This window comes from Anguilla anguilla, chromosome 8 (genome assembly GCF_013347855.1).
Source record: "Anguilla anguilla isolate fAngAng1 chromosome 8, fAngAng1.pri, whole genome shotgun sequence".
Taxonomy (NCBI): Eukaryota; Metazoa; Chordata; class Actinopteri; order Anguilliformes; family Anguillidae; genus Anguilla; species Anguilla anguilla.
The window spans coordinates 21,047,432-21,066,636 of record NC_049208.1 but is presented as its reverse complement, the minus strand read 5'-3'; the positions used below and the strand labels follow the sequence as shown (position 1 = coordinate 21,066,636).

Here is a 19,205-nt window from a genome sequence, read left to right as displayed (position 1 = left end):
ACTTAACATAAAAAATGTAAAAAGTAATAGTTTTGTCAAACAACTTAACCACAAGTGGAACAAGTGGTGACAATGGAAGTCTAGCCAGAATGACCTTGGCTTGTTTAGTGGTCTCAAGCTGGTTTGTCTTATTGGGGAAAATAAATACATTATTTAATGGATTTGATGTAGATCCTCCTGTTAACAACTGCTAAGCTTAGTTGATTGCAACTCAAATACATATTGCTCTGGCAGCACAACTAAACCACAATTTTAATAACCGCAGGACCTAAATCAGCTGTTCATTGTAGAGCTCCTCTGAAATCAGTATGACTGTTTTCCTGCCAATTAATTGCACCTAGGAGTGAAGGTATCATTCATCAATATTTCCCATCTTTATCTTTGGTTGCTTCTATTCCTAATGGCTAAAGCATCTGCTTCATACCCAGGTTTAACATAAATATATATTTTTTTTAAATAAAAAAAAAATAAAATAAAAATAATTTTTTTTTTTAAATCAATTTATTATTCTAATCTATTTGACAGTCTGATTTCATGTTCTGTCTGTTCATCTTCTCTTTGATTAGCAAAAAATAAAAAATAAAAAAGGATATCTACAGTGTAATTAGAGATTAGGTGTTTTTCTTTACATGGCTCCTTGCAACTGACATTGTTCTCAGATGACACGTTTCCTTATTTGTGTTGTACCATAATTCCAGTTAACCAAAAATCTTCTTCTAAGGATTTCATAACCACTAAAGAAATCATGTCCATGGAATATACGTTTGTGCATACCCTTTTGTTGTTTTTACTTACCATGTGAAATGCACTTTTGTGATTCACTGAAAGCACCTATGAATAAAATAAATACATTGTACATCTGAATCTCGATAACCCTGTTATAGTGAAAACGCGGATACATCTTGCTGTGGTCATAACCATTATTAGCCTGAATGTTCTGATTACCCTGTTTTTGTAACCCTGGGAACCCCTGTAGTGATACTACAGCAGCATGCAGTATAGTAGTAGTATAGTCAAGCTTCATGAACCATTACTTGGGTGGAGCTATCACAATGTATGAAATAACTCAGTGACAAAAAACCAAAACTAATTGTAGTTTTGAATGAAGTGATGAATTCTCCACTGACAGTGCAAAGTGACCCTACACATTACAGGGTTTGTGATGCCCAGTTCCCCATCAGTCTGCTCTGAGAGACCACAGGTTTGCAGCTCTGTACTTCTGCCACTCTTAGCTTTCATGGCTTTTTATAACAACAATAGAAATATTTAAAAAAGACTCAACAACAAAATCACATCAGTAGAATCTCCATGATATTTTACTGACTGAATACATCCACAATCAGTATACACGATACAATCAATAGTACATATGAGGGGGGTGTTAAAGTGCTTAAATATGCTCATATTGAAAATATTAAATGTGTTCTTTGTTTAAATTGCCTCTTTATAGTTCCAGTAATTTTGCTAATTGTTTCCACTTGAGCAGACACCAAACAGTATTGGGAAACCCATTGCAGCAGACTAAAATTGATTTTGGCCAGGATTATTTTGTTCACACCAACTGAGACAAGTTCTAGATATTTCTTACATCAGCAATTGAGTTCAATAATACATTATAAATACATTATAGTTAGATGCATAATGTATAGGGAAACCTTTATCAATATAGGGATTAATATTTCCACATGGTTATTAAGCTCTTTAAAATGTGACAATTTCTCTCTGAATTACTGAAATGAGAAATAAACCATATACTTATCATACATATATTGAAAATGCAAATGAGTGTTTTGAATATTCTTTAAAACCTGTGTTTATTTTGTTCACGTTTCATTGACAAATTATCCAAAAAACATTTTAAATGAATAGCTACTCTTAATATACAACATAATCCAACATTATTAAGACATTAATTTACCATGTATAATACCACCAAAGCACCTTTACAAATGACATTTTGTGACCGTGTTAAAAAGATATAACGTACATTTTTAATCTTCCACATTACTTTCCAGTCTTCGTAATTGTACACCACCACACTTGTACCTCAACATGTGAATCACAACTAGATGGAACTTGTAAACATTGTGACTTCTATTTAATGGAAAGTATTTAACATATATACAAGAAAAGCAGCATAACACTGGACCGTACACTAAATACGTGTGCCATTCCTTCTATTTAGATATTATTTGTTTATTTATTGTTTTAATATGTTTACAATGTAGTGTAACTGTAGTGACTCTCATTATTTGTTTGGAATTATAATCGTTGACTAATGGTCTGACTTGCTCATACATGCCTCAGCATTTAAAAGGCTCAAGCACTAGTTTTATAATCCAGAGGTTTTTAAGGGATGCTTGACTAGCTACCTGGCAATGCAGACATGTTTTATTTTCAATAGACTTCAGGTGTCACATGCATCCTTTGTACTTACTAGCCACAGACACAAATCTGTAATACATTTAGTGCAACATAAATCTAATACTGACCACAAGTTTCAAATACTATATTTTCATCTGTGTTTATAACTGTAATGTAATAGAAATGGAATGCACATGGTCAATATAATCATCTGAACCAAGTTTTAAAATGAGATGTTTTCTTAAGCTTCGAACCCTCTTTGGCCAAGAACTTCTTACCCCTGCTGCAAATGACTAAATTAAAAAAATTCTCTTCCAAACAGCCCTGAAAAAAATATTCCTGTATAAAAATGCATGTCAGCACCTGACAGTGTCTTACATGGCAAACCATCCTACAGGTAATAGCACTGTTCTCCATACTTGGGCACTTCCTCAGTTGACAGTGACGTGAGCTTTGTTGCTATCCTTCCATCTCAAAGTCCTTTTCAAATGGGCACTTGAGTCAAAACTCCTGTCCAAGCTCTGAGATTAAGTCTGCGGAGAAATGAGTCAGAACCACTGTGCAGAAGCAGAAGCCAATTGAATGCAAGCATCCAACGACATTAAACACAGAAAGATTATTTGTCACTGTAACTGTCACTCAAAGGTGACAGACGGCAGTGGTCTGTCTTCCACCTCTCGGACAGTCCCCAAACTATTAGTAGCCTTTTCCCTTCGGCCCAACAGTGAGAGAAAATCCATCTACACCGAATCCAGCCATGCACTGGATCACTCCCAATCAATAACCACAATTTAAAAAAAACATGCAAACAGTGGTGCTTTGTGTGTTTTTTTACAAATGTTTTTCATTCATTTTAGGCCTGAGAGGGACAAGAATGAATTGTGGTCTTCCAGGCCTGGTAAGCGTTACCTAGCTGCATTCCAGAATATGTCAAACATGACAGATTTCACATAAAATACCCACACCATGGGGTAAGCATTGAAATGATAGGAGTTAAAAGATTTGTTACAGCCATTACAGAATCAAAGCCATTACAACACAATAAAGTAAGCAGAAAAGATGAATAGGAGCGTGTAAGAAGTGCCACATCACAGGCTACCTGTTTGTTTTTATGTTTGTTTTTGACCTGATAGCTCCTCGTGTTACTGGTGGAACCCCAGAGACACCTGTGATCCACAACTGGGCTTACGTGTGATTGCCCACACAGCATCCCCTAACGGAATGCTTTCTACCTCTCTGATTCACAATATCCAGCTTCAGATCGTGCTTCAGAGATGTCAGATTTGTTATAGTGTTGTTGTGTCTTTGTACACCGTCCTGAGAAAAAAAGTACTCTCCCTCCCTTTCATGTTTATTTCAACCAGTTCAACAGCCATCGATGTTAAAACTGAGGCTCGGGAGGTCACATGACCGTCTCCCTCTCCTCCTCCACCAGGGGCGCAGGCTTTTCCTCTTCGGCGGGCCCGGCCCCGTTCGGGTGGTCCTCCTCGGGGATGTGCGCCTCCTGTCCCGTGGAAGGGATGGAGTTCTCCGAGACAGAGCCATTCTTCACGTAGCCCGGGAGGTTGCGGTGGCCGTTTATGGACACGGGCCCCAGCCGGGTGGTGAGGTGCAGGGCCAAGGGGCCCCTCGCCGTCACGTTGGTCACGCTGGTGTGCGAGACCATGGGGCCGTAGCTGTACGTGTTGCTGCCGCTCCTCGCCTTCCTCTTAAAGTCCAAGGCCAGTGTCCTCCGGCTCCAGGATTTTTTAATTTCCGCCTGGACCTGAAATGGCAACAGAAAAAAAAATCTAAATCGACACTAGAAAAAGTTAACACAACATACTTAACAACAAGGATTCAAAATAGGTGAATATATATATATATATGAGCTTGAAAAATATTGATGTTATTTTCAGTACACACTGTATCAAATAAATAAATAAATAATCTTAAAAACTAGGACCATGCATGATAAGCAATCATTGTTACTTTCACTCTGCAATTTCATCCACATTACTGCTCTCCCTGTAATAACCATCAGTGGCCACTTTAATGCTATAGATTCAGACTTACTCGAGGCAATTACGTTTATTAGCTTTGTGTGACACAAAGAGGTGGCAAATGTTCCATTTCGTTAAGTGCAATGAGATGTTCCGTGGGTGTATGGTATGTATTGTGGAGAAGATTAATGATTATGCCAATTGAAACTTCACTAAAGTAAAACTGAAAGGCATCAAAGGAAAGTGTGCACTTACCTCACCATTACAGAAGCAATATATTATTGCCACAAAGAATCCCTACAAGAGAGAAGCACATCATTATATACATGGTACTTGGACAGCTATTATTGCATGCAAGATTACAGCTAATGTGATATTGTCTTGGTGCATCACTGAGGATTAGGCTGCTAATTTATTTGCAATGCAAAGCAGTAAGCCTCCTGATTAACACTGCTTTGTTGTCAACCTTTGACAGAACCATTGGGGGGGGGGGGGGGTGGTATTGTATTTTTGTGTGTCGTCTGAAGTTTGACAAGGAAGACTTGTCCTTGTCAGTGTCATGTGACATGGCCCCATCTTTCTTGCACATGTGCAGTACAGCAATGGGTAGTATGGCAACAAGCTAGCCATGACCAGGTATATTTCATTACATGGGTTTGGAGGCTATTTTGCTATTAGTGTATCCGTGTGTGTGTGTGTATGTATTAATTAATTCATTTTCAATTAATCATTTACTAAATCATTTAAAGCACTGGAGCAGATTCAAATCAACAGCACATTTGTGCCAGGTTTTTTTTCTTTCTTTTTTTTCTGGCCCAACCTGGTATTTTCAATAATACATTTACAAACATTTCTAGGTATGTATTAATCATACAAAATATATTTTGGAATGATATTTTAATGGTTACATTACGTATAATCTTGTTAAGAATCACTTATAAATAAAAGCAATAATATGCAGTGGTGCCCAATGGTATTTATGGTCACTGCACTGGATTAGATTCTCAGGTGCATGGGGAGGCAACCCCGGTTCTGGAGTGCCAGGGATGTTCCTGGTTTTTGCTCCATCCAAACTTCTAACTGCATAAGAGGGTTCATTCTGAGGTGTAAAGCAGGTGACCGTCTGCTCAGCGTTTCACCAGTCAGGCTCTGAATATTCAGGAACATTCAGACTCTTAATAACTGTTCAAAATCAAGCTGAGGTGGAAAAACCAGAAATGGCACTGGCACTCCAGGACCACAGTTGCCTACCCCCACACTGTTAAATGAGTTCTACTGAGTACCTGGAATGAATTAAAGAGCATCTCGTAGTGCATCTGTATCTGCCAGGGGACCCCTGAGACTTCTGTGTAAGGCATGGCCATGAAAACAATGTAATGGACTCCAAAAAGAGGCATGAGGACCAGCGTGGACTTCAACAGCTTCCTGTAGGGACAACAGACAATACAAATGCTGAAGGCTTCTTAGGCCCTGAGAAACTTCAATGCTATTATTCTAGTGTGGAAAATTACGAAAAAGGTCTGTATGAGATTAGTTTGTCAGATTTGTAATTATCATTCAGAACAGAGGGATGATATTGCAATACTGTCAATATTGAAATAGTGTCCCTGAATTATCATAAAAAAATTATGTGTGACAAGGTTATTTATTTATTCTATTTAATGGCCATATATATCAAATATTATATTCATTATGACTGTATGAATTCAATTTCAGCTGCTGCCAAAAATAAAATAAAAAAATAAAAAATAATTAACATTTAATTGTAAGGTAAAGAAAAACAAACTTAATCTAACAGCTATCTAATTTCAGAGCTATCTGAATAGCTATCAGAGTTTCTGCCAGTGTATTGCAAGCCCGGCGGCCCGCCGGGCCTAAGTTGACCCCCCGCCGGGCCTAAGAATCTTACAGTTACAGTGGGGCAGCCTGGTTGAAAAGCTCACCAGCGACATCTGTTGGTTAAAATGTGAACGCAACAGGAAAACAGCAGGTCTGAGATCAGTGTTCTTCACCCTCATTGTGCGTACAGTGACATTCAACCTTTTTACAGTCTCTGCATTCAACACTTGACGCTTTGAACTATCACAAGCTAACGTTACCTAGCAAGCCACCATTTCTTATTTAGTAGGCTAACTAACCTCGTTACAAACTGCGTTATCATTCCATCTCGTCGGTAAGTACATTCTTTTTATATTAACTTCTTAAGCAGTGTGTAGGTAACGTTAAACTAGTAGCATGAATGTAACGTTCGATATATTGTAACATTACATTACTTATTAATCGCCAACGAAATAACGACTTCACTTGTTTATTAATAACGTTAGCTTGATGACATTGATGTGCACGACAATGTTGTCATAAAAATTTTCCCGAAAACTGCCTGACTTGTTTACATTTTGGACAGATGTGGCTACAGAGTAAATCCGTCGGTGTTTCCGTCCCAGCACTTTCGACGGTGAAGAGTGCCTGATCAGCAACCATAGAAATGTGTTAACACAGCGGCAAAATTAGGCTATATCTAGAAATACCATCTTTGGGAAAAAAACGCTACGGTTGAGGCCGGTCAGGCATTCTTCACGATAAGAAGAAATTTCAGGATTTTTTCAATATTGCTTGTATCTAAAGTGCTGCGGCGGAAACAACGATAGATTTACTCAGGAGCCACATCTGTCTAAAGTGTAAACAATTCAGGCAGTTTTCACGGTCGGGAAAAAATTCATGACAACGTGGTCATGTAGCTAACTTAGCTAGCTAGCCAAACAGTCAGTAACACAGATACTTCCTTGATGCCATTTAGGGATAATGTCAAGGAGGAAAGGTAGCCTACTGTAAAAGCCACAAAACTTTAGACAGTTTTTTAAATGTTTAAATGTGCCCAGCATACCAAGGCTTGTTGAAAGATTCAGTAGCCAATCAGGACTTGAATACAAGTTTTTTGTAGAGTGCAAAAACTTTGATATTATTTATTTTAATTTAATTTAATTTAATTTCTTTTGTTGTTGTTGAAAACACAGCATTCCAAGACTGTACATTGTTGTTAGATTCTTTGTAAGACTGCTATGCTGTAAATAGTTGTTGATTTTTTAAAATGTGTGTTGAATAAATGACTTATATATAAGAACATTCACATTATGTAGTCATATTTTCAAATCTGCAGTCAGCTTTTAGCTCTGACTTAATGTAGGGTCCTATGGAATCTGTGTTAAAGCTTTTTTAAATACTCAATTCTGCGATTCCGTCCGTGATTCTGTTATCACAGAAACTATAGGGCCCTACCTTAATGCTACCATCAGTCTGTCTCTGGCCCGCGCCGGGCCCTGTCAAAAGATACTTGCCACCGGGCCTAACAACTTTTCTGGGGGAAACCCTGGCTATCTTATTCAGAAGTGTAAGACAAAAAAGATAAAGTTTATTTTTTAAAACTTTGTACCCCAAAAAGATTTCTAAATGACACTGAATGAGAACTATGAGAAGTCAAGAAAGATTTAATGGATGTGGAGGGAGAAAGAGTACATTCTGGCTGTTGAAGTTTTTCACCAGAATGATTTCTGACCCGCTGTCTTTGGAGGTGATGATTTTGAAGCACTTTATAAAATACTGGATGGGCCCTTTGAGACTCCAGAGAGTGCAGATAAGTGCATCTAGAGGACAAAGGAAGTGGACTGAACAGGTGAATGGTGGAGTGGGGGAAGTGTAGATGGAGGAGGTGTCTGAGAGGTAGTGCCATCCATTCATGTCAAAACAGAAGAGACTTGGGTGAATGCACATGCATGCTATATTATTTATAAATGTGGACGACTGCTCAAATTGAAATACCTGTGCTGCCCACACAGCTATGCACAAACATTTCTACTTTAAGTGGGGACTGTGATAAATAAAAAGAAAACATCTACTGAAAAGCTAAACTATGATATTTGTGAAAATTCTGTTCATTTAAATTCACTCTCAAAATATATTTAACTCATAACACTGCCTACCATACCTCTCAAATACTTTGCATATTCAGGTAAACCTTGTGTATATGTACAAACTACACTAATAACTTGAGGATTGAAATCTTTTTGATAATATATGAATGACATCAACCATAACTCAATTAAATTGAGCAGAGCGGTGATAGAGTAGCTTTCATCTAGCATGATAAACATCATCTGGACTACAGGCGGGCTTATTCTCAGGGATCTTTCTTCACAGATCCACAAATCCTCATAGCATCTAGATACCTCAGTCTAGTCATTTGAGCCCCCTATAAAGCCAATGCTGGCCACAGATGGATCACTGGACCTGCGTATTGCCAGGTGTGTGCTGTTTTACATGAACAAAGAAAGTAAGATAGTTAAAATAAAAAAAAATAAAAAAATAAAAAACATGAATGGAGTTTGGACCAGGAAAGGCTGCATGTAGCAGTTTCATTTTCTTTCCAGTGAAGAATGAAAATAAGAAAACTAGTCAAAACCTCCTACCTGTACTGTTGCCTGGTGTCACACCTGCCTGCATTCGTCTCTCTCAACTTTGTTGCCAGAACTCTGATTATATTCAAGAACAATACAAAATTCACCTGGGAAAGTGAAAACAAACAGAAAAAAGATCAGCTTGCTTTATTTGTTCTATTTGACTTTCATGGTGATGAATTGCTCCACGCTGACTATGGCAAGGTCCAAATAATAATAACAGAATTGACAATGAGCCAGTTCATGGAATTCAAATGCTTTTCACATACAGGTTTTCATCATAAGTGCAAATATGTAAATAACCCATTTCCAGAACAACAATAATGCAATAAATAAAATAAATACATTTTAGATCATTCTGGTTTCCATATGTATTGCACAAAAACTATGACTCACATAGATATAGTAAATTTCATTTTACAATATATAACTTTGTATTGTTTTCTAGAACCTTCTGAGCCTTCACACTCACCACTATTGCAGCCAAAATTGGAACTTGGACAATCCATTTAAGGTTTCCTGCACTGAGGTCCCAACATCTGTAAAGAAATGAATCCCACATTTATGAGCCATGTGTATAAAATTAATCACCTACCATGCTCAATTCCAAAATTTGGCCAGATCTTATGACTGGTAGTCAATTGTGTCACAACATTTGATGAGATGTGTTGACGAATCAAACAATGAAACATTACAATTTGCTTAGCAGACAGCCTTATCCAGGACAACAGACAGTATTTACATGCATTAACCATTCCGATATTTGCCATTCCATTCGCCATTCTGAATATTTACTGAAGGAATTCAGGTTAAGCACCTTGCTCAAGTGCCACAGTACAGTGTTGTTTTCCTGAATAACATTCAAATATGTAATATTTGTAACCGGGCTACATCATCTACATCATATGTTTTCTGCAATCATCGGTCATGAAATGAAATTTGCACTTTTTGTTCAGACCCTCTATACTATGTATTCTATTTTAAGCACATTCAATTACATTTGAGTGTAAACTGAATCTGTGTATTTGTGTCCCCATAAAAACATGGTTATCGTGAGTTGGTTCACTGAGGTGTGACAGTCCATGCTTTAGTACATGAGTCTGTGCTTGCTTTGATGCACATCTCGCAACAAGCCGCTACCTCTGGGAATCAGAGTCTGTCTGAACTCATTGAAAGTCAGTGTATGGACCTTGTGCTTATTCATAACAAAAGGCCATAATGGGCTACTAAATCACTGTAAAATCTGTACATACATATATACACACAAACAGTGAGCTCCATATATATATATATATAAATACGCACTTGGGGACATTTAAGCTGAGATGTTAAAGGTTGAACAACAGAGACACACTTGGAGAATTCACTGCTGAAGCTGCAGGTTCCAAACTGCATGTCTCAGCAACCACTTAAATCAGCGGTCATAATGGGACTTTTATCCCGGAGGCCCACAAGGTCAGTAGGTTCTCATCCTGCAATAGTTCTTGATTGACCCATGGTTGAGGTCATTATTTAGACAGGAATGCAACTCACCACATGTCCTGACCATATACCATGTTTTTTTTCCGGTCATTGAAAGATGTCTGAAAAAACCACAGGCCTCGCTCATATAAATACTGCAATTCTTTGTTTTAGCTAAACTCCACTTTCTTTTCTGCATGAAATTGATTATATCAAATAGTTCTGAACATTGCCTACTCACTGAATTCCGGTGAGTGTCATTATCTTACTTTTGGAGCCCGGCAGGTGACATGAATAAAATTTCTTTACAAGATATAATTTGTGCTCGCAAATTAATGTAATTTGCGCGCACAAGATATAAATCGTGCTCCTGACTTATAATCGTGCTCACAAAATATAAACCATGCACACAATAGCTTGCAGTGTCAAATGCATCTGTGTGTATGGCCGTGCAGAGACCTTTGAGGGGCAAGTGCCAAGAGGCAAGGAGGGCAAGTGCCAAGTGAGAAAAGGGCACGCCAACCTAGAAAAACTGTTTTACAGCAGTCAGTTACAGGACAGGGTAGATTTGACCAAAATGAATTAATGAAATTTAATGACAGCATTGCAACAATAATAATAGGAATATTATTTTTTTATCCGATCAAAAGAACATATCAGATACTTGGGGCAAAAGGGGCAGGTGCTCCGGCACCCAGATCCACCCATGCACACGATTTACATTAAGTTGTGAGCACGACTTATATTTCCTGTGCACAATTTACATTCATTCATGAGCACCATTTATATATTGTGCGCACGACTTATAGCTTTATGAGCATACATTTTTTTAAAATCGGCGGGGCTCCGTAGTTCAGGTGCAGCATTATATAACCATGCACTTAAATATGTACTTAAACCACCTATGAGTACTTATGGCCTTACGCTTTCTTGATTATAAATGACATACTACATGGTAGATAATAGCTTTCCTGACTCTCGGTTTGTCCTTGAGTAAGGACACTATGTGCCGTGGCTATTTCAATTTCTCTGGAGCAATACAGTGTTCATTTCTCTTGAGAAATGCTGATGATGAGCTCTTGGTTACTCACTCTGTATCCGCCAGAGTGGCTCTGACGCTTGCCCACACCGTCACAAATACAGCTGGAACCCCTGAAAAACAGAACATCAGAAGGGTGAGGGTCAAATTGCACTGTTGTCATGGAGATAGTTTTCATGAACAGGTGCGCAAATTTGACAGAATTCCCAGCTGCCAATAGACATGATTGCAAACGTTAGTAAAGGAAATTAAGCCAAAGCAGAAGCTTCTGTGGCACTCCAGAGCAAGAATAAAGAAGACATTTCTCTTTAAACCAATCGAACAGCAATTAAAATTTTCCAGCTGATGCACAGCTGGAGAAAAGACATTTTGTTGTTGCAAACTGTAACTATTTTTTACAAACCATCTTGTGTAAAGTGCTTATTAAATCAACCAGTTCAGTGAGAGAAACAGTCATGCTCCAACTGAGACTGAGTACCATGATGACACAGAAAGGTACTTTTTCAGTCTTTTTCAGTGGCATTTGCAGCATGAAGGATGGCTGTCTGTTACTCAATAAAATTAATAAAATTATTTTAAGGAAAACTAATAGTCCAATTAAGAAAAATAAACTTTTAAAAAATCAGAAACAAAAGCAAATTTTCACCACATTACACAATTAATTTTGAGAATTTTAATGGAGGTCTTTTTCATCAGAGGTAAATCTGTCTTTTCGATGTTTTGCTAAGTCCGCCATTATATTAGCAATATGCCATGAAGCAAATGCAGGTGGCTTTAAAGGGAAGGGAAGATGACCCTCAGATTGGTTTATCAAGTTGTACCCAACACACACCTATTATTTAATTAAACCGCTAAGTTCAGCCCTTTTGAACCTAGCGCCTTACTTTGCGCAAGCAAAACTAGCTGTTAAACTAGAAAAAGTTGATCTGGCCATGCCCTAAATGCACTTGCGCATTGCGCTTTAGACCATGTGCTAAGCTTGCTAAAATAGAGCCTTATTTTTCACACACTTAGAATAATATCAATGAAGTTTTTCCTGAAAGTACAGAAGCTACAAAATGTTAACTGCAAACACAGGTGATGAATAGTATTTCTTCTGGATCCTAGTTCAGAACCAATGAAATTAGATCCATCCATCCATTATCTATACCCGCTTATCCTGAGGAGGGTCGTGGGGGGTGCTGGAGCCTATCCCAGCATGCATTGGGCGAGAGGCAGGAATACACCCTGGACAGGTTGCCAATCTATCGCAGGGCAGCTCTTTTATTCATTTATTTATTCAAAAGGAAAGCAGACAGACCGCATACCTTTCAAATTTTTTTTGGTTTATTTAAACCGAGAAAAAGCAGAGTCATGGTGGCAGCTCAAACTACTTGAACTCCAAAAGTAATTTATATATAGCCATTAGAACACAGCCCTGAGGAACTATCAGGGTTCATACACGTTTTCACCAATGATTTTCAATGACTTTTCCATGACTTCTCCACAACCTTTAACTGAATTTCCATGACCAAAACAAATGACTTTATCTCAGCGGGACGATTTAGAATTATTTATTGTAACAGCTCCAACTACCCTGTACCCTCCAACAGACCCTGAATGGTCTTGATATCTGGGTAGAGGAGCACAAAATGAAACTCAACCCAAAGAAATGTAAAGTTTTACATGTCACCCACATGAGGCATCCACCCGCCCTGCCGACTCTCTCCATTGACCAGGTCACCATCCAGAGTAATTTGCGTTGGGACAGTCAGGTGGACCGGAAGCTTTTTGCTCTGCGTCGCCTGAAGAAATTTGGTGTCCGAGACCCAGAACTGGTTTCCATCTACACAGGCTACGTACGCCCGGTGCTAGAGTATGCAGTCCCCGTCTGGCACAGTTCCCTGACTACAGACCAGGCTAAAAGGCTGGAAAGCACGCAGAAACGGGCTTGTAAAATCATACTTGGCCAGAGGTACTCAGGGTACCCAGAGGCTCTCTGCACTCTCGGATTGTGCACTCTATCAGAGAGACGCACTCAACTGTGTCTTGGCTTTGCCAGAAAGCTGCTAAAGTCCAACTTCAGTGACTGGCTACCCCCCCTCAGGGAGGAGGTCACAGGTCGTCAGACAAGGAACTCAAACAAACTGGCCATCCCAAGATGTCGAACTGAGAGATACAGGAGATCACCAATCCCCTATATGTGCAGACTCCTAAATGACAGTGGATTTTAAATTTACATTTTGGATACGAAATTAGATCTCAACTTAGATAATTGCAATATTTACCATTTTTTGTCTACTTAGTATTGATGTTTTATTGTAACGGCAAAATAATTCCGTGTTTTTAATGACAACTGTCTTTATGAACCTGTAATAATGCTGAAAGGTCAATAAATAAATAAATATATTCGCATAGTTTAACATTTTTGTCAATGTCTCAAACAGGGCTAGAAATTGCGACCAATTTGGTCGCATATGCTCCCGAAATTTACTCTGTGCGACCTCAAAAGCATTTGTGCAAGTGCAAATAATTGTTCTGGTGCGACCTTTTTTTTTTCCCAGTCGAACGTCTCTTTCTCTGTACATTCGCTAGTTAGTACACTCAGCATGTCCCTTGTGAGCTGACGGTGACCCTTCTAACCAATCGCGAGCTTGACATTCTTACCTTTAATGCTGATTTTAAATTGGTTAATATTAGCCTTCAATCACTCCCTTTCGCTGCACTCCACTGTCACGCGACACAGAGAGCTAACGCGTTAACTAATGTTACCTGAAGACAAAAGTTTATGTTCAATTTATTAGCGTTATCGAAAGCTGAAAACTTGAAGCGGACCTTTTGTGTAGCGACCCGGTTGGAACAGCTAATTTCTCCGATGCAGTTTACTGGCGGTTCATTTAATTAGCGGTATTAATGTGACGAGAAGCGCTTTGTCGTTTGAATGCATAACACGCAATTCCTTGAAGAGTCAACACATTTTATGCGTGACAGTTTAACTGTTACTTGTAAACCCTACTGTTATATTGTCGTTTTTTATCAATAAAAAATCTATTGCATATATTGTTGGTGCTCCTTACATTTCGGTGGGTGTTCCTAAGTTTTTGAAGTTGGGAGCACCAGTGCTACCAAGTAAAAAAGTTAATTTCGAGCCCTGATATATTATTGAAGCTGCACTTCCCTGGCATATTGTCGGCACAGTAGGGCCTACGTTTACTAACTGCTACATCAGCAGAGGCGTGCCTGTAAACAGACTGAGCCGGACCAAATTAACTTCTCACACCACCAAAATACCACGAAGGTTACGTGCCAATTTACGTTTTATTACTATACATACTATTTTTATGATTGGATTAATTAGTAATTATATTTGATGCAACTTTAGCTATATTTCCATTACTTCTCCAAAACTTTTCAAAAAATATTATTTTCCATAACTTTCCCAGGGCCTGAAAATTGCATTTTAAATTTCAATGACTTTTCCAGGTTTTTCATGACCGTACGAACCCTGAACTATTGTGTTCTTAATGATAGTATTAGACAGCTTGCCAAAAATTGTGATACACAACTCTACGACCCAGAAAACCATTGAGCTGTCTATAAATGAACAATGATTCTCTACAGGTTCCTTGATTCAAATAAATTAACAGACACTTTGGGGACTGACATAGTTTTTTTGTTTTTTACTTAAAGAGGGCATCTGAAGAATGCCATATGGATTTTTACCAGTTGTTTTCAGCCAGGCTCCAAAAGTCGGGCTCAATGATGCTTATTAATATGCAGGACAGTGTTTTGGCCCATTCAAAATTAAATGAATACAAAGTCGGCTGTCAGCGCACAAAAGGCTGGAGACATAATTTCAAATTTGCCTAAAAATGGATGCACAGGTGCCTAATTTTGCTTCCACCTGTCAGGGATAGACAGAACAGCATGGGAGACAATAACCTGTGTGAGTAAAATTTACATATTAAATTGATTAACAGGAAGATTCAGAAATGGTGTCTGTATGGTGAGACATACATACGTACATACATGCACACACACACACACACACACGTACGCACGCACGCACAAACACATGCACACACACACACGCACATGCACACAGGACAGACTTTATGAATTAAACAATGCAGCAGCAACATCAGCAGCAGGAACATTGTAAAGAAAGAAAGAAAAGGAAAGAAGTAATAATAATTGAAATAAATTTGGTTGCAACAGAACTCTATCAGTAAGCCTCTATTATTGTATTTTGATATTATTAATATTAGGTATGTATTTGTGTGTATTTGAGTGTGTGCATGCTCATGTGTACGCATTCTGTTTGTCTTTCTGCTCATAGACTTTTTTGTATGTATGTATGTCTCTTTTCCAGGGAAACCGAGGGGTACATACTATATAGGGGTACATACAACTTTCTTGCAAGTCAAAATGTGGTCAACCACATGAAAAAATCACATGAAATTTGACTTCTCACATGTTAACATCAGAATTTCACGTCAGAAGAAAATGAAACATGAACTGGAAATTTTAATATGTGATTGGCTTTTTTCACATGTGAATGAAAATTTCCACATGCGAAAACACTGAAATCATGTGAAATTTCTCATGAACTACAATTTTCACATGAAAAAAACGTGACGTGAATAGCACCTTTTCCCACTGTTATCTTATAAGTTGGACTATTTTTCCAGTTCATGTGTGTACTCTTAACGTGTTGGGTGTTCACAGCTGGTTTTTGAACACGTGATTTTTCAAAAGGGGAAGCAGACTGCTAAATGGTTATACCTATTTAGTACGTGAATTGGCTGGCTGTATCATAACCTTTTCATGCTAACAACAAAATGAAATGCTTTTGCCTTAAATCAGCGTAATTCATGTTCAATCACAAATGAAGAGAATTTAAATGATTTCCCCCATACTATAGATAAAACAATGAATGGGTTTAGATCTGATTGAAGTTTTCATCCAAAGAGAAACACGAAAGCTAATCCAACACTATTGCAATGCTAATACAGTATATATTTTATATCCCCTAGTAATGACCACATGGCAAGATTACTGCTAATAAAACCATCCTTTCTATTAAAGCACACATCGACAGTATAAGGGCATGCATATAAGAACACAGGCGCCTTATCAATGTTGGGACAGATTACTTAAAAGCAATGGGGACTGCCTCACATATATAGTTTATTTATAATCTCACAGGATGTCAACCATCACCATTATGTACCCACATATATATAACACAGTGATGCATATTAACATAATCATGTCACGGTGCAACTGATTGCTTCTCGTCTCTCACAATGCAATGTCAGAAGGGTGGCTACTGGGGCTAAACAGCATCCACATTGTATGCGCTGTGTGTGCAGAACTGATTCACACAGTGTGTACAATGCAGGGACTGTGAAGCCTGTCTTCTTTTTGTCCACATGTGTCCCCTTCCTTATAGAGTGTAAGTAAATAAAACAGACTAATTAAAGAAAATGTATGAATATCTGCATATCATGGTAAATAAATGTAGATTTCTTTTTGTTCTTGTGTTCACATGCATTGACACATGAATGCTGACAGATATTCTGACTGATATGGTATACAGTACTACAGCCAACATACAATAATGGCCTTCTTCCCTGAGGACTTTACTCTTACTATATTTATGTGTAAAGACAATGTGTTCATGAATTAAAAGCAGGTTTAATTAACATAGTGTCAGTGATATTTTATTTACTGAGGGACAATAAAGTATTGTATTATACATTTATAGTAAGGTTGTCAACACTGGGAATAAATAGGCATTAGAATTTAACGTTATAAAACTGGTATGAATTCAAATATATGTGGATATTGTTGGGTACAATATGTATAATACTAGTCAGTGACACTTCCTCTAATCTGTTAGAGGCCAAAGTAATATCATCCACAAGGGTGTAGTATAACACAGTAGGACATTGACAACATTATTCAAAATATTCTTTGTTTTAGTATTAGTACAGCCTTAATTTCTAATACTTGAAACAGTTTTCAACATGTATTTTTTTTAAGAATGAGAATAGCACAAGTACTGCAATGCAAAAGTGCATCTGAACTTCAGCGAACTGTATTAGCCACTACTAAATTGTCACTCATGCCATTTTGTGATTTGGCAGAAATCACAAGTCAGTGTTGCTTTTAAAGCTGTCCAGTGCTGAAGACAATTCTAACATGTTTCCTGATGAGCAGTGAAGTAGTCCCTGTGCACAGCCTTTGGACAAAATTTATCATTATGCAGTTGTCAGCTCATACAATGGGGACTGACAAAATAATATTCCTTGATGAGCTTGCACACAAACTTTTAGTGAAAGAAGGTGTGTTGGAAAGGCAACCACTCAACAACTTTATCCTAATGTGAGATTCCATTAAGCGCACAAGTGCAAACCTGCTTACAGGCCCATAACTCCACAGACCACATGTGCCCTTTTCCAATACCATTGAGGATCTTTCTTCAGCCAGGTGCTGGGAAGTATCTGACCATTTCCCTTACCAGCAAGAAAATTCCAGAAAGCCATGGAGGGGTCCATATGAATATATCAATTCTGAGCAATGGCATGCAAGAATATGTTTTTTTTCTTTTTGGCAACTTTTTTAATGCTTTCTATCAGACGCAGTCAATTTCTAAAACTTTTTTATGAACCTTTACCTCCAATGGCCCATAGAGTACAAAAATGCATAGCGGAAAAGAAAAGCTCATTCAGTTCCAGAAAAAAGTGGGATATGAATGATTTAATTTGAATTAAATTTTAATTCTTCCCTCAAAACTAAACATTTCATGACATCACGGTACAACCCTCTACAGACACTCTTACCCTGAGTGGAAAAAGGCAGAAAACAAACTGAAATTTCTGCAATGAGTTTAGTAACAGTCATTCTCTCTGGGATATGTTGCTCCTGCTTTATGAAGAAGGTAGAGATTGGAGGTCTATAATCACACTTTGAAAGGAAGTAATTTAATCTGAAATGGACCACTGTAACATTTAAATCTCTCTCTTCCACGTTAGTATGGTTGTTTTTCTTTTTTGTTCACAGGTCAATACCCCCTCCTCCCCTTTCGCCTCTGTCTCTCTGTCTCACTATTTCTCTTCCTCTCTCCCTTGGTATGAATGGTTGTGCATTCACTCACCCCATCCAATGAGAGTGAATCCCCATAAATATTTTCTGTCGGAGAAGAATGTCATGAAGATTAGGCTGTGGAGGTACAGGCCCTCCACCAGAATCCAGTAGTAATTTGTGGCCAGGAAGTACAGAAACAGGGTGACGGCCATTTTGCAGCCAATCTAAGAAAAGAAAGACAAGACACTATAACCAGACCATGGTATACACACATCATCCCAATCATTTAAATTATCACACACGTTGACGTCCGGAATTCACAATACATAAAAGGCTGTTTAAAGTAAAATAAACAAACAAAATAAGCAATGATACAACAAAGGCTGTTCGAGAATCTTCTACAAATGGGGTCAAAGTTTAATTTGGCCATATACAAATAGGGGACACAAACTTTCAGTCTGCTGTTCACTGCAAATAAGCTGGAAGCAAATTGCTCAGAGCCACTGAACAATCAGCCTTCGTGCCTCTTTTATGGGAGCCGACAGTGGATGGCAGCTAACAAACCGGGGAGGCACGCAGTGCGCAGGGGGCCTTACAAACTGAGCTTTGTCAGCAGGCGGAGCTTCGGTGATGGACTTCAGGTCCTCCAGGCTGACCCGCTCCATTTCCTCCAAGGCCGAGCCCGAGTACAGGACCACGTCTTTCACGAAGATGCTGATGGCTCGCAGCATGAAGGAGACGAACAGGTGCATGTGTATGTAGTTCCTGGTGCAGTGTAGCCGTCTGGGGAGGGACCGAGAGAAAGGGAGGGGACCAGCTGTTATTACAGTGTCCTGG

The 19,205-nt window shown here is 38.4% G+C and overlaps 1 protein-coding gene across 1 annotated transcript in view; it reads right to left on the bottom strand.

Annotated features, from left to right (window-relative positions):
• Positions 1–1,289: 1,289 nt before the first annotated feature.
• The window catches only part of pth1r (parathyroid hormone 1 receptor), a 101,890-nt gene continuing 83,974 nt past the window's right edge, over positions 1,290–19,205 (bottom strand). Inside the window, exons 6-13 of the mRNA XM_035431473.1 lie at positions 18,965–19,151; positions 18,439–18,592; positions 11,350–11,410; positions 9,270–9,336; positions 8,810–8,904; positions 5,630–5,771; positions 4,602–4,643; positions 1,290–4,129 (exon numbers count right to left, since the gene is read on the bottom strand). Of these exons, the coding sequence (XP_035287364.1) occupies positions 3,767–4,129; positions 4,602–4,643; positions 5,630–5,771; positions 8,810–8,904; positions 9,270–9,336; positions 11,350–11,410; positions 18,439–18,592; positions 18,965–19,151 (1,111 nt within the window). The 3' untranslated portion in view covers positions 1,290–3,766. The remainder of the gene's footprint in view (positions 4,130–4,601; positions 4,644–5,629; positions 5,772–8,809; positions 8,905–9,269; positions 9,337–11,349; positions 11,411–18,438; positions 18,593–18,964; positions 19,152–19,205) is intronic.